General features: G+C 48.1%; 3 protein-coding genes across 4 annotated transcripts; 2 read left to right on the forward strand and 1 right to left on the reverse strand.

Moving 5' to 3' along the window:
* Window positions 1–234: 234 nt before the first annotated feature.
* Window positions 235–1,929, forward strand: LOC103739424 (magnesium-dependent phosphatase 1). 2 transcript variants are annotated; one of them, XM_008839814.3, is made up of 6 exons: window positions 260–473; window positions 556–616; window positions 687–797; window positions 1,073–1,180; window positions 1,270–1,355; window positions 1,728–1,929. In XM_008839814.3, exons 1-6 carry the CDS (start codon window positions 437–439, stop codon window positions 1,817–1,819), a joined length of 495 nt encoding a protein of 164 aa, XP_008838036.1. In that variant the 5' UTR covers window positions 260–436; the 3' UTR covers window positions 1,820–1,929. The 2 variants fall into 2 exon arrangements, with proteins under 2 accessions (XP_029422683.1, XP_008838036.1); XM_029566823.1 differs by lacking the exon at window positions 1,270–1,355 and having other exon boundaries at window positions 235–473; window positions 1,073–1,116; window positions 1,703–1,929.
* A 387-nt stretch (window positions 1,930–2,316) lies between these two features.
* Chmp4a (charged multivesicular body protein 4A) lies at window positions 2,317–5,920 on the forward strand. Its single transcript, XM_008839816.3, has 6 exons — window positions 2,317–2,468; window positions 3,695–3,844; window positions 3,933–4,110; window positions 4,812–4,926; window positions 5,092–5,227; window positions 5,630–5,920. The coding sequence occupies exons 1-6, from the start codon at window positions 2,363–2,365 to the stop codon at window positions 5,686–5,688; spliced, it is 744 nt and encodes a 247-aa protein (XP_008838038.2). The 5' UTR covers window positions 2,317–2,362; the 3' UTR covers window positions 5,689–5,920.
* A 1,315-nt stretch (window positions 5,921–7,235) lies between these two features.
* Window positions 7,236–10,160, reverse strand: Tssk4 (testis specific serine kinase 4). Its single transcript, XM_008839817.2, has 4 exons — window positions 9,273–10,160; window positions 8,731–8,945; window positions 7,981–8,374; window positions 7,236–7,541 (listed from the first exon to the last, which is right to left on the reverse strand). Exons 1-4 carry the CDS (start codon window positions 9,495–9,497, stop codon window positions 7,356–7,358), a joined length of 1,020 nt encoding a protein of 339 aa, XP_008838039.1. The 5' UTR covers window positions 9,498–10,160; the 3' UTR covers window positions 7,236–7,355.
* Window positions 10,161–14,693: the final 4,533 nt, after the last annotated feature.

Here is a 14,693-nt window from a genome sequence, read left to right on the forward strand (position 1 = left end):
CTGAGCATAGTAATTCCCCTGCCTAGGCCTGAACAGCTGTGGCTGGGTGCACATGGCTGGGCTGCATTTGTTCCTGCACCGTGGCTGAAGGCTGGGCCTTACAGTGTCAAGGGGCAGCTAAGAAGAAAAGACGAGTGCAGTGTGGGAAGCTCTCTGGATGATCTGGGGCTCAGTTGCAAGATACGAGAACTGCTAGGAAGAAAAAAGCCTCCGCGGTGTTGCTAGTGACCGCTTGGGTCGGGGTGGGGTGGAGACGCGGCCACGCCTCGGGACGTCTGGCCCCGGAGCCGCAGAAGGCGCTCTTCCGTCCCGAGCTGGTCCAGTCCGGCGCGGAGTCGCTCTACCGGCGTCTCGGTGGCCGGGGCAGCCCACGTGGCCACCGTGGAGGCGGTGCGGTGCAGCGGTCCCGCCGGGAAGCAGCAGCTCCGCGCCGGTCATGACCCGGTTCCCGAAGCTCGCGGTCTTTGATCTGGGTAGGGACGGCAGGGCGCTCCCTCTCCCCTCCCCAGCAGCTCTCCTGCGCCCCGGGCTGATCTCTGCTCTCCTCTCTCGCAGATTATACTCTCTGGCCTTTTTGGGTCGACACACACGTAGATCCCCCGTTCCACAAGAGCAGGTGAGGCAGGAATAGGGAGGACAGACCCCGGAGGGACCTGGCCCCAGCTGAGCGCCCTCTCGTTCCCCAGTGATGGAACCGTACGAGACCGGCGGGGCCAGAACATCCGACTGTACCCGGAGGTGCCCGAGGTCCTGGAACAATTGCATGGTCTTGGGGTGCCGGTCGCGGCCGCTTCACGGTAAGAAAAGTGACCAACAATCCTGCTAATGCACCGGCGTGCATGAGGAAATTTCACGTAACTCCTTGGGAACCAAAAGCGAGGAGACGCAAATTTACAGATATTTTCATGCATGCTTTCTGTACTTTTTAGTTCATTAAGTGTTCCAACGCCAGCCACGCCAGAATCTGTAGGGCTGAATAAGGGGTAGAGGATAACCCTCTCTCCCTCTACTCGTCCTCCATACCTGACTTCTGCATCCCTGGCCGACTCCCACCTGTTACACTTTTTTGCAGGACCGGTGAGATAGCAGGGGCCAACCAGCTACTGGAGCTCTTTGGCCTTGCCCGATACTTTGTTCATAAGGAAATCTATCCAGGCAGCAAGGTCACACACTTTGAGAGGTAGGCAGACAGAGCCAAGGGTGCCAGTCCGGAAGCGGGAATACCAGAAAGGCCAGGTGAGCCAACTTCCCCTGCTCTGTCTTCCACAGGTTGCAGCAGAAGACTGGAGTTCCTTTCTCCCAGATGGTCTTCTTTGACGATGAAAAGCGGAATATTGTAGATGTGGGCAAACTTGGTACTGAGTGCTGAGGGCAGCCATGGGGTGGGGGGTGAGAAAGGATTTGTAGGGGGTATAGAGAAATAAGCACAGGGTGACAGATGAGAGTGATAATGAAGTGTCTTTTTTTTCAAATTGTATGTATTTTTATGTGTATGAGTGTTTTGCCTGCATGCATCTAAGAGCACCACGTGGATACAGTGCCCACGGAGGCCAGAAGAGGGTGTCAGATCCCTTGGAACCAGAGTTACAGATAGCCTAGCCAGGGTGGTGGGAACCCAGCCCTAGTCCTCTTCAAGAGCAGCCAGTGCTCTTAACCACTGAGGCATCTCTCCAGGTCCAGCGAGGGGGTCTTGAAAGCCTAGTGAGATGTGACTTCTTTTCTTCTAGGTGTTACCTGCATTCACATCCAGAATGGAATGAGTCTTCAAACCCTAACTCAAGGGTTAGAGACTTTTGCAAATGCCCAAGCTGGATCCTGAGGACCAGCCATATAGATAATCCTTATCTAAGGTGTAAAACTGAAATCAAGAAGGCATTGTCAGGTGCATTTGTAATTTATTAAAGAGTATGTGTGTGAGTCAAGATTTTACCTACAGCGTGGGTTGTTTCTATTTTTCTAGCTTGTGAAATGGGTTGGGCTGCCCTGAGGTGTCCAGACCAGAGGGTGAAACATTAGACTGCATCAGGCCTGTGCCTTATAAATTTGTGGTGGCCTTAAGGCTGATTCCCAGCACTCTGGAACCCATCCGCAGCCCTGTCGAGAGTTCTGCGAAGTGCATGAAGTCTGCACTGCTTCACATAATGGAGTGCCACTCCCTGCACACTTCCTTTCAATGAACGAAAACAAATACTAGGGGGCGAGGGTTCTTTTGGTTGTAGGAAATAACGCGGCGGCTTTAAGAGGAGAGCTGTGCAGGGGCTGGGGGCTGGACACGTGACAGTCTGGGTGGTCTTATTAGCGCCGGTTGATGATGTCGCTGCTACGCCCTAAGGATGGATTGGCCAACGCCTGTCTCGGAGTGATGATACTCGCTGTCCCGGGAACTAGGCGGAAGTGTGGAGCACGCCGAGGGGCGGAGGCGGAGAGGCCAGGCGCAATGAGTGGGCTCAGCCGACTCTTCGGGAGGGGTGAGCCTGGGAGAGACTGGGCCTCCGGGAGGTGCTGGCCGGAGGGGTTAGGGAGGACCGCGGTGCGTGTCAGGCGAGAGACCCGGCAGACAGGCTGACCCTCATCCCCGGTGCCAGAAGTCCCCCACTTGTTAAAGCCCCTGCGTCCCAAGTCCGAGAGGGGATGTCAGTGGAGCGTGTGGCAGCTGTTACCTCCGAGGCGCAGGCTTGGGGGACTAGTTCCTAACTGTTTGCATCCAGTCTTTCCTGAAACATCGAAGCTGACTTTGTGGTGAGCAAAGGAGATCTAAAGTGAAGAAAAAGGCCATCTTCCTTAAGCTTGTATCTGGTGGTGTAAGTGTGACAAGAGGCGTTGACTGTGTAGTGTGGCAGCTCAGTGATGGAGATGGGCCTAAAACACCAAGACAGCAGCAAAGGAGCTGGCAATGATGTTCCAAAGGGCTAACAGTGTGCCAGGTGGAGAGTGTGGCACCTCTGGGAAGGAGTGAAACAGGAAATAGAGGTTCTGGCTACTGTGTGTTGTGGGGTGTGTAAAGGGGGACCGGAAGTAGAAGCACTGATGGGGCCAGACCATGGAGGATCTGGTATGCCCCCTAAAAAGTTTTAGATTTTTATTCTGTAGGCAGTGGACAGTATGGAAGGATTTTAAGCAGGCAGAGGCCATCGAGTCTTTATTTGGAAAAAATGAGTTAAAATATAGATGAAGAGACTGAAGTTCCATTCCCCTCACCCCATGCTTGGTGTAGCTTGATAGTGTGGAGCCGGGACCTTTGGCAGCTCCCAGGACAGCCAGTGGAACCATGGCTATAAACATGACTTGAAGTTTGGGATAACAAAAAGAATACAAGCTGATTGCTACTCTTCTTTTGAGACAAGGTCTTACTATGTAGTCCTGGCTAACCTGAACTCATGTGTAGCCCAGGCTGACGTCAAGCATGTAGCAGACTTCTGCCTCAGCCTCCCGAGTGCTGGGATTACAGGCGTGTGCCACTAGGCCTGATGCCATATTTTGATTACTACCTAATTTCTGCTGGTTATAACTTTAGACAAAAACATCATCTTTGTGGTTGCTTTCACATTTGTCAAAGGAAGCTAATACGTTCATTGTAAAAAAGCATTTAGAGATGAGCAGTAGCAGTCAAATGCTCAGGCTACACCGTACTCAGTGACTGATGGCTAGTACTTTGCCTTCACACAATATGGACTTGCTCCACTGGACTCTTTAGGGAAGAAGGAAAAGGGGCCAACCCCAGAAGAAGCAATACAGAAACTGAAGGAGACAGAAAAAATACTGATCAAGAAACAGGAGTTTCTAGAGCAAAAGATTCAACAGGAGCTACAGACAGCAAAGAAGCATGGGACCAAGAATAAGCGAGGTAATGAGGGAAAGGAGCTGCTGGGGAGGGTCCAGTGGGAAACGGGCGAGGAGGGGGGCATTCTGACTGATGTTCAGGGTGTTGGCAGCCGCCCTGCAGGCTTTGAAGAGAAAGAAGAGGTTGGAACAGCAGCTGGCACAAACTGATGGGACATTATCCACCCTGGAGTTTCAGCGGGAGGCCATTGAGAATGCCACCACCAATGCGGAAGTGCTTCGTACCATGGAGCTGGCTGCCCAAGGCATGAAGAAAGCCTACCAGGACATGTGGGTATGGGGGAAGAGACAAGGGGAGGTGGGAACTGGGGAGGTGGCAGTGCTTTAAATTTATTTATTTGGTCTTTTTGAGACAGGCTCTCCCTATAGCCCCACCTGGCCTAGAACTCACTACGTAGACCAGGCTAGCCTTGAACTCAGATCTGTCTGCCTCTGCCTCCCAAGTGCTGGGATTAAAGGCGTGCGCCACCACACCCAGCCTTTCTACTTTGAACTATTAAAACCTTTCAGAATGAATATACATCATGCCATGCTTTTGATAGCTAGACTGCATCCTTTTACTAGTTGGGAATTCTGAGGAAGAAAAAATTCTCTCTCTCTCTTTCTCTGTCTTCATTATGTAGATACTATCTCCTTATGTTTAGATGAACCTGTCTCTGCCTCCCAAGTGCTGGGACTAAAGACATGCACCACCACACCCAACTTAAAATATATTTTTTAAAGATAGGATCTCACTGTCTAGCCCTGGCTGGCCTGAAACTCAATATGTAGCTAGGCTGGCCTCGAACTCATAGAGCTCTACCCACCTTTGCCTCCCAAGTGTTGGGTGCCAGGATTAAAGGCATGCATCACTATGCCCAGCACCTGAACATACTCTTTAGGGGAAGAAGTATATATCAACATAAAGCCATAAAGACTTTGTGTGAGGTGAGAGAAGCCACCTGATTCCCTGGCTGTACATCTTTCCTCAGGGACATTGACAAGGTAGATGAACTGATGGCAGATATCACGGAACAGCAGGAACTGGCCCAGCAGATTTCAGACGCCATTTCTCGCCCTGTGGGTTTTGGAGATGATGTGGATGAGGTAATTAGGGCTGAGGGGTCAGGGAATACTGGAGAAATACATGGAACTGGTCAGAAGGGCCAAGAGAGGCTCTTGGGACGTTTGGGAGGAAACTCCAAAAGCGATCTGTTAGGGGAACTGGATGTTGCTCCTTTGTGTTGACCAGTCTTGTCATCCCGTATCCAGGACGAACTATTGGAAGAGCTAGAGGAGCTGGAAGAGGAAGAATTAGCCCAGGAGTTGTTAAATGTGGGCAACAAAGAGGAAGAACCCCCAGTCAAATTGCCTAATGTTCCTTCTACACATCTGCCTGTGGAGCCAGGTACCCAGTGTTCTTGGTTAAGGGCTTGAGAGGGTAGGAAGATAGGAGGTAAGATTATTCCTATCTGTCCTGTCACAAAGGTCAGATCCAGGCAGAAAAGGGCTGCTGACTGTGTGCCACCATCTGCCTAAAAAGAGTGGGGGCTAAAACACAGGATGCAGCCAGTATCCCACCCAGAAAACTGTACACCCTGATTGGGGCTGCGACTGTGAATAGTAGGCCTGTTTTCCCATGTGTACTGGGGTGCTGTGGGGGTAGGCAGCAGCCCATTCTGCAGGACCTCACCTTTAATTTTTTCACTGGAGACAGTTTAGCAGGCAGTAGGTGTCAGAGCAGGGGATGGCTGGAAGCTGCTAAGGCTTTAATTTTTTTTTTCTTTTCTGGGTATTCTCATCCCCAAAGCTCCCAAAGCAGATGAAGAGGAAGAAGCGTTAAAAGAGTTGGCAGACTGGGTATCCTGAGGAGTCCGGGCTTGTCTTCCTACCGCTGCCTGCATTGGTTCCTTTTCCTTAAGTGCCACATACTGAGCTAAAGGAGTGAAGCTTTGGGGGGATTTCCTGCTGCGGTGATAGTGCTACTGAGAAGGGCCCATTGCTGACCTTTGAAGAAGGATCTTGCTGCAGAAGGAGCCCATGGGCTCCGTTCTCTTTGATAGCAGAATGTTTTTCTTCCCAATAAAATTGGGTAGATGGATTCATAGTGTCTATACTTTTTTTCTGGTCTTTTTGAGATAGGGTTTCTCTATATCTCACTATGTAAACCAGGCTGGCCTTGAACTCACAGTGATCTGCCTGTCTCTGCCTCCCAAGTGCTGGGGTGTCTATAGTATTTTATCTACACCTGAGAGTCTTTCCCCTGGTTCCTAGAGCCTTGTTTCAAGAAGTGAATAATAATGAGTAATGAAGAGGAGCTGGGACAGAAATGGGCATTTTCAGTATCTCAAATTATGCTTTGGGCACAGTTTTACCTTTCCGTTGGTTTGTCATAGAATTGCTAGTGTTAAGGTTAAGAAATTGCCAGCAATGTTGGATATGGTGATGCACACCTTTAATCCCTGCACTCAGATGGGAGAAGCAGGTGAATCTCTTGAGTCTGAGGCACATGCCTATAATCCCAGCACTCTGGAGGCTAAGGCAAGAGGATTATGAATTTAAGGCCAGCCTGGGCTACATAGGGAGTTCTAAAATATTCCAGGCTTCATAGCAAGACTGTCTCAGGGAGGGGAGTAAGGTAGGGAGTGAATTGGGGTGTAGGAGAGCAGGGTGGGTGGACAAGTTACTTTCCTTTCTTTAGAATTCAGTTGACCCAGGCGTGCGCACACCTTCAACCCCAGCATTCGGGAGACAGAAGCAGGTGGATCTCCGTGAGTTCAAGGCCAGCCTGGTCTACATAGTGAGTTCCTGGCCAGCTGGGGCTATAGGGAGACCCTGTCTCAAAGAGACCCCCCCCAAAAAAAATCAGTTGATAGCTTTCACCACTAGACTTGGTTTGAACTGACCACGTCAGTGTCTAGAAGCACCAGTTGGAGAAGCCCTAAATCCTTAATATTCAATAGCAGTTATGGTGGCCCTGGAGAAAGAAGGAACCAAGGTACTAAGTACACCCTGATATTCAATGTGAAAGAATGAACAATGCAAACCCCAGGCCTTTCCCAGAGCCCAACAGAACGTCTGCTCTTCTATCAGCAAGTTTCTAGAAACTAGTGCTGTTCCCTTTTCTCAGCCTCTTTTCTTTGCAGTTAAAACTGTTGCCTAAGGCAGAAGGGAACAAAACCCAAAAGAATGATTGTGGACGGGCAGATTCAAAGTGAGACAACCAAGGTGCTTTTTGTTTTTTCTTCTTGTTCCATCCACTGCTAGAACATTAGAGAACAAAGATGTGAACTAAGAGCTCCCCCAAGTTAGGTGTTAATGTGAAGTCTCATTAACTTAAATAGGTATCAAGATTATTGGCTACAGGCTTTAGGCATAAATCACTTCTTTCAGTAGCATGCCCCACAGAGATTCCCTTGAGGAAAGAATGTTGTGAAACTAAATCAGAATTAGATTTTATATTGTTTTGGGATTTATTTTGGTTTTTTACCCCAGACCTTTCTGCTTTGCTCCTTACCCCCCTGCCTCAGCCACTTTCAAGTCCTGATTTCCAAGGATTGGTGATGATTAGTGGTAGTGCCGGGGGGCTGACACATGGCCTCAAGCAGCCTGATTTCGTGGGTGGGTTGCTCAGGCTGGAACTTAAGCACCCAGGGATCCTTGAGGATGTCCAGGATGGTAGCACGCCTGGGAGCTTGGCGTAGCATCTGGAGGATCAGGTTCTAGGGTGGGGGAGAGAGAGGGCTTGGCTGAGCTTGTCCCCCATTGTGCCACAGACTATATGCAGCTGAACCTAAGAAAGAAGCAGGATAGCCTATCATACTACTCTGGTGGAAGGGGCTAGGGACCTGGCTTTATGCTGGAACCAAGCGCCCCCTGGAAGAAAATGGAAGAGCTCCTTGGAGGGAACACCTTACGCAGTCAATCCCCTTCCAGCCTAAAAGGATTGATGCTGGAACCTGCTTACCAAGCCTATTAAGGTCTGAATCTTGGTGGTTGACCCTGTTAAATAGCCACCTCCCCCTCCCACACACCATTATAGGCAGGAGCTAGAAATGGCTGTCATGGAATGATCCTTCCCCCAGAAGCCTAGATTTGGTATTTCTTCTCCCTCCCCCTGGGTCATATCTAGGGCCTCAGCCCTCCTGGGGGAGCCAGCACCTTGCATTCCTGGGAGACGGTGAGGGTAGTTGGGAAAGTGATCTCCTTCTGAGTCTCTCGCAGCAGCTTCTTGAGATTGGTGTCATCAAAGGGCAAATGTGCAACCACTAGAGTGTAGAGGATGACGCCCATGCTCCAGATGTCAGACAGGAAAGGGTTGTAGGGAAAGCCTAGCAAGATCTCTGGGCAGGCATAAGCAAAGCTGCCACAGTAGGTCTGGCTGAGGTGGGTAGGGCAGTTCACTTGGCGGTAAGAAGGGCTACTACGCACAGGCTGGTTAGAAGGCACCATCTTGGCGAAGCCAAAGTCCGATATCTTCACATTCTCCTTCTTGTCCAGCAACAGGTTCTCCAACTTTAAGTCCCTACCAGCAGCAGAAAGGCTGGGGATCAGGCTGGGGAGAGGGCTTAGTATTAGACCGGGAGCTGAAGGGAAAGGGGTCAGAGGCTACAGATGAGGATAAGTGGGAACAAGATGTCATCACGTGAGATAAAGAGAAAGGAAAGCCATGGAGTTGTGAGTGGAGACCAAAAGGGAGAGAGGAATGGTACCTGAGGACCACTAGTTCACCACTGTGTGTAAAGAGCTCTCACACAGTGGATACAAGTGTCCTTGACCAGATGTTTAAGATATAGTGAACGAATGGACCTAGATATTGAGAAATCAAGGGAGGAGAAAAGGGCAGAAAATGGGCATTATGCATAAAACCCTCTTGAAATCCCAAAGGCCCAGTCTAATGACTGCCCTCACCGGTGTACGATGCCCTTGCTGTGTAGGTAGGCGATGCCCAGGGCCACCTGGGAGAACCACTTGCCAGCAAGGGATTCAGAGCAGGCCCCATAGCGCTGGATCCAGTCAAGGACGTCACCACCCTGAGCCAGCTCCAAAATGATGTATACTCGGGAGGTGTTCTCAATAGCCTGATAGAAGTTGATGAGGTACTTGTGCCGTAAGACTTTCATCACCTGATCCCAGAAGGAACCATCAAACCCGATGAACTGTGCACCTAACCCTTCCCTGCCCTCCCACTGCTACTTAGAACTTTGCAGCAGATTCAACTTGAGCTGGTGTCTGGGTAAATCTTACTTTGCATTTCTGCTTGGGGAGGGGGCAGTGCATTGGATGTGAATGGGTACATGGGAAAGAGGTTGAATATACATTAAGGGATTTTTTTTTCTACTTACACCTTTAGTTCTGGTTTGGGGCTTTCTGGCTCCACCTCTTTCTAGTCATCCTTAGAAACCTCAAGTAGCTTATTACTAAGTCCCAGTTCCCTCTTACAACTTTCTGACCTGTATCTCACGTGGCAGAAACTTGTTAAGATAGTCATCAGAAGCCTTCTTCTTTGAGATGATCTTGACAGCCACATTAACCTTCTGCTTTGTGTAGTAAGCCTCATACACAGTTCCATAGGAGCCATGGCCAATGATCTTACCCACTTCATAACCATATTCCTCCATGACAGAGCGATAGGCTGGGGTAACTGATGTTGTATCTGTGGTATTTCCCTTCCCCATGGTGTTGGGCTTGCTCAGTGGGGGATCTGCTACTTGGAAGCCTCTGTCTACTCAGAGGCCACCTTGAGACACTAAAGGCAAGTGAAGTTAGTCTCCTAATGTTCACCTAGTCACACAAGTCTGGGATGCTGGGCTCAGCCCTCTACTAAGAACTTGGAAGGGGAACGAAAGGAACATTCTTTTTGTCTTCCCTGGCTGTTACTTCCATGTCTTGGTTACAGAATTCCCAAGGTCCCAGGTTCCACACACTTTTTATTCGTCATTGATCGCAAAGCTTGAAAATGAAGTATAGTTTGGAACATATTCATTCCCAAAGGCACTTGACACAATCTGGTGAGACACCCCCATGGTCCCTTCATTTGACTGAGTACCTGTCATGTACTAGACAATATATAGAATACTAAGACAAACTAATGAACAAAGGCCAACAGAGTACCTATGCTCCTAGATGTACAATCCAGCGTGAGAAACATGACAAGCACAGAACCACAAGGTACCAATGCGTATGCCAGGGATTTACTTGAGATGCATTCTGGCTTCTATAATACTTAACTTCCTAGTTCTCATTAGGCTTCTAGCTGTGGGAGCATCATACTGTTCTCCATCATTATTTTCTTTTTCTTAATATTTTATTATTTTTAATGTGTATGAATGTATTGCCTGCATGTAAGTGGACCCATGTTGCACAATGCCCACAGAGATCAGAAGAGGGTGCTGGATCCCCTGGAATTGGAGTTATAGACAGCTCTTAGCCATCATGTGGATGCTGGGAATCGAACCCGGGTCCTCTGCAAGAGCAGCCATCTCTTTAACTGTTGAGCCATCTCTCCAGCCCCCCATTATTTTATTTTTCATTGCTGGAGATTAAACCCAGGGCCTTTTATATGCTAGACAAGCACTCTACCACTAAACTACATCACCCAGCCCCAAAAGAACAAAGCAAGCGCCACAGAGGACACCTGATGTCCTTCTCTGGCCTCCAAGTGAGCACAGGCACACATCTGACTATCCCTTAATCATACCCCAAAGGTTCTGTCACAAGCCTTATTCTCAGACCTTCACATCCTCCCTTATGAATCTTATACTCCCAAAGCTTCAATTATCACATTTCTGCTGATGGCTCCTCATGTCACCTCCAGCCCAGGTACTTACTGAGTTCTAGATATAGCCTGCTCACCAAATATCACAGGAACACGTCCTCTGTATGTACTGCAAACTCATACCCCAAACTGAGCTGTTCTCTCAGACTGCCCATGTTGTCCTGAATCTTATTTATGTGTGTATGGGTACCTGAGGAGGCCAGAAGAGGGTGTCCAATCACCAAGAGCTGTAGTTACAGAATTTGTGAGCCACTTGAGGTGGGTGCTAAACATTGAACTTGTGACCTCTAGAAGAGCAGCAAATGCTGTTAACCAGTGTTATCTCCCTGGCCCTTATCCTGAATTTAGATATACAAATGTCATACCAGCTGGGCATGGTGGCACACGCCTTTAATACCAGCACTCAGGAAGCAGAGGCAGGAGGATCTCTGTGAGTTCAAGGCCAGCTTGGTCTACATAGTGAGTTCCAGGACAGCTGGAGCCACAGGGAGACTCTGTCTCAAAAAGACCAAAAAAAAAAAAAAAACCAAAAACCCACAAATGTCATACCAGCCTTGGTGCCTACATCCAATGTATTACAAAATCCTGTCTCTTCAACCTCATTTTCTCAGTAATAATGTACTCACAGGGGCTGGAGGGGTTAACAGTGTTTACTATGTAAGCATGAGGACCAGAGTAAAGCCTATGGAGCATTGCATCTATGTAAAAGCCCACTGTGGTCCCAATACTGAGTAGGGTGGAAACAGGAGGATCACTAGGGCTTGCTGGCTCCCAGTCTAGCCAAAAAATGCAGGTTGTGGGTTCAGTGAGAGATGCTGCCTCAAAGGAACAAAGCAAGAGCAACAGAGGATGCCTGATGCCCTCCTCTGGCCTCCATGTGCACACAGGTACACATACTTGCACACACTCCCACACACCGTGCACACACACTCTCTCTCTCTCTCTCTCTCTCTCTCTCTCTCTCTCTCTCACACACACACACACACACACACACACACACACACACGCCCATATACCATACACACATAAACCCAAAATAATACACTCACAACTCTGGACCCACCACCATTCCTGCTTAGCTCGACTCCATCATTAACGGATTGCCTTTGCAAGTCTGCTGCTCCCCTCCAGTTTGTTCACCCTCCAGTTGAAGGCATGTATCTGATGCATGGCTGTGTGGGTACATGTGTCTATACATGCAGAGGCCAGCACAGGCCATCTGGTGGGTCTTCCTTCACTGTCTACCTTACTGTCTTGAGACAGTCTGTTAATGAACTGGAAGCTCATCATTTTGGCTAGACTGGCTAGTCAGTGAAGGCTCTGGATCCACCTGTCTCTACTGCCCAATGCTGGAATAGGCATGTTTCGGCCATACTTTTTACATGGGTGCTAGGGATTTGATTCCGGTCTTCATGTTTGCAGAGCAAACTCTCTTACCCACTGAGCCATCTCCCCAACTTCATAAATCTGATTTTTATTTCCATTTAAAATAATTAGTGCTGGAGAGATGGCTCATCTGGTAAGTGTGCTTGTGGTTCTTGCAGAGGACCTGGGCTCAGTTCTTAGCACCCACATGGTGGCTCACAACCACCTGTAACTCCAGTTCCAGGGGATCTAACACTTCTAGCCTCTGCAGGCTCCTGTATGAATGTAGTGTACATAAATTCACACAGGCAAACATACCTACACATAAATAAATCAATCTAAAACAATTCATTGTCTCAGGGTCAAGTTCTTTAATTTAGCCCTAAAATAACCTTGTCTATCCAGTTTTGCCTTTTATTGTTCTTCTGATATGGGATCTAGGATCTCATATGTATCCTTAGGCTGGCCTTGAACTTGGAAGTCCTTCTGCCTCTGCTTCCCAAATGCTAGGATTACAACCATGTGCTTATTTTGTTGTTTAGAAAAAAGGCTATCACTCTGTATCCCAAGCTGGCCTCAAATTTTCTATTTCCTGCCTCGGCCTCACTAGTCCTTTTCTCTCTCTCTCTCTCTCTCTCTCTCTCTCTTTTTTTTTTTTTGGTCTTTTTGAGACAGGTCTCCCTGTAGCTGCAGTTGGCTAGGATTCACTATGCAGAACAAGCTGGCCTCGAACTCAGAGATCTGGGGTGCTGGGATTAAAGATGTGTGCCGCCACACCCGGCAACTGGTCCTTTTTGCTTCCCCCCCACCCTTAAATTCCACAGATTGGATCTAGGGTCTCATACATGCTAAACAAATAAATGTCCTACTACTGAGATACATCCCCAGTGTTTTTTTTTTTCCCCAACATTTTTTTAAGACAGTTTCACTAAGTTGACCAGGCTGGCCTTGAGCTTCTTCTGTAGCCTAGACAGGCAATGAACCTTCAATCCTCCTCTCTCAGCCTCCTCAGTAGCTGGGATAACAGGCCTGTGCCACCAGGCCCAGTTCCAAGTGTAGAAACCAGGATGGCATGCCCTAGGGTGAGATGAGCCTAAAACTTTTTAAGGCCAGGCTATGTTCTCTACTAAAGGGAGGGATGTGAAAACAGCAGCTCTAATATCCCTGTCTTGCAGAACACTGTAAGGCTAGCTAGAGAAGAGCAGCCAGGTCAAAAGTTTAGGTTCCTTGCTCTGTGGGAAAGCATCTTGGTCAACATCCCTCAGTCCACCTCCCTATCCAGAACAAATAACTCAGCTATCATTAGCTAAGAGATTAGGACAGGTTAAAGGTTTACTCCTGAGCTAAAAGCTAAAAGTTTACTATGCTTTTAGCCCTAAGAAAGAAAACATTGTGGCCAATAAATAACAAGATAGGCATTGGTAACCTTGAGTAAAAGTTCAAGCATCTTGCTGGTGTCAACTAAAAGGCCGTATGTTCTGTTTCTTTGTGCCCTAAATCTTTGTATGTAACTGCCAAACACCACCTGACTGCCAGCTCCTTGTAATGTATAAAAATCCTCTGAATAATAAACAGTTTGTTGTAAAGCACAAGTCCCAGAGTCCAGGACTCTGTCGCTGGTTGGTATCGACATCCATGAAAGCAAGGTTCCCTGCCAAGCAAGGCAGACTTGGGTCAGTATATCTAGGTCAATTTATTTTCACACACATAGGCATAATGCTCCAGTCAAAAAGAATTACATCTCCATTTTCCTTTGTTTTTTTCTGGCAAATTCCTACTTTTCCTTCAGATTAGAATCTGTTTTGTCATTGTTTAAGGGTCTCAATACGTTAAGCTGCCCTTGAATTTATCATCCTCCTGACTTAGCCTCCCAACTGCTGGGACTATAGGCATGTACAACAACTGGTCATAATTGCTTTTCTTACATCTCTTACCCTATGAGAAGTCAACTGATGAGAAGAGTTAGATGTTTGAGAAGATGAAACTGGAGAGAGACCTGTCAGGAAAGTATTTCCTGCATAAGCATGAAAACCCAAGATCTTTAGATCCTTAGTGCCATGTAAAAAGCGGGGCATTGGTATGCGCTTGTAATCCCAGTGCTAAGGAGGTAGAGACAGGAAAGTCCCTGGAGCTCACTGGCCAGACAGATAACCAAATCAGTGAACCCCAGGTTGCATGGAGACACTGAGGCTGACCTCTGCAATCCACACACATGTACACACTCATATCCACAATAAATACATTTAAAAAGTAAATGTCTGAGAACAACAGGTTGTGGAGAATGGAGAGGCGGTTTGGACCATGAGCAAAATCACAGAGCAGCAGAGAGCCCAAGTGAGCTGTGGAAACAAAAGGTGTGGAGATTCTTTTAGCATCTTGAACACTGATGGATGATTTAATCCAAGATTACAGTTTGGCTTGGCAGCTCCAATGAAACACAGGAGAGAAGCATCAAAAACTCAGTTAAGGGGGCTGGAGAGACGGCTCAGAGGTTAAAAGCACTGGCTGCTCTTGCAGCAGACCTGGGTCCAAATCCTAGAATCTACATGGTGGCTAACAACCATCTGTAACTCCAGTTCCAGGGGATGTGTCCCTCTTCTGTCCTCTGCAGGCACTGCACAACACAAGCGCATTTACACACATGCAGGCATAACACTCATGCACATAAAATTACTTTAAATATATATATATATATATTTGCTGGGCGTGGTGGCACACGCCTTTAATCCCA

Source organism: Nannospalax galili, unplaced genomic scaffold (genome assembly GCF_000622305.1).
Source record: "Nannospalax galili isolate Female #2095 unplaced genomic scaffold, S.galili_v1.0 scaffold1119, whole genome shotgun sequence".
In the NCBI taxonomy this organism is placed as follows: Eukaryota; Metazoa; Chordata; class Mammalia; order Rodentia; family Spalacidae; genus Nannospalax; species Nannospalax galili.

What these genes read in the sequence shown, in the direction of transcription:
- LOC103739424 (XM_008839814.3), top strand. Translation starts at nt 437, where the DNA reads ATGACCCGGTTCCCGAAGCTCGCGGTCTTTGATCTGG. An exon ending in CCCCCGTTCCACAAGAGCAG is followed by an intron (nt 617 to 686) that starts GTGAGGCAGGAA and finishes CTCGTTCCCCAG; the next exon opens with TGATGGAACCGTACGAGACC. An exon ending in TGTAGATGTGGGCAAACTTG is followed by an intron (nt 1,356 to 1,727) that starts GTACTGAGTGCT and finishes CTTTTCTTCTAG; the next exon opens with GTGTTACCTGCATTCACATC.
- Tssk4 (XM_008839817.2), bottom strand. Translation starts at nt 9,497, where the DNA reads ATGGGGAAGGGAAATACCACAGATACAACATCAGTTACCCCAGCCTAT. An exon ending in TTCTGCCACGTGAGATACAG is followed by an intron (nt 8,946 to 9,272) that starts GTCAGAAAGTTG and finishes TTCTGGGATCAG; the next exon opens with GTGATGAAAGTCTTACGGCA. An exon ending in AGCAAGGGCATCGTACACCG is followed by an intron (nt 8,375 to 8,730) that starts GTGAGGGCAGTC and finishes CCCTCTCCCCAG; the next exon opens with CCTGATCCCCAGCCTTTCTG.
- Chmp4a (XM_008839816.3), top strand. Translation starts at nt 2,363, where the DNA reads ATGATACTCGCTGTCCCGGGAACTAGGCGGAAGTGTGGAGCACGCCGA. An exon ending in CAGCCGACTCTTCGGGAGGG is followed by an intron (nt 2,469 to 3,694) that starts GTGAGCCTGGGA and finishes TGGACTCTTTAG; the next exon opens with GGAAGAAGGAAAAGGGGCCA. An exon ending in TTGGAGATGATGTGGATGAG is followed by an intron (nt 4,927 to 5,091) that starts GTAATTAGGGCT and finishes TCCCGTATCCAG; the next exon opens with GACGAACTATTGGAAGAGCT.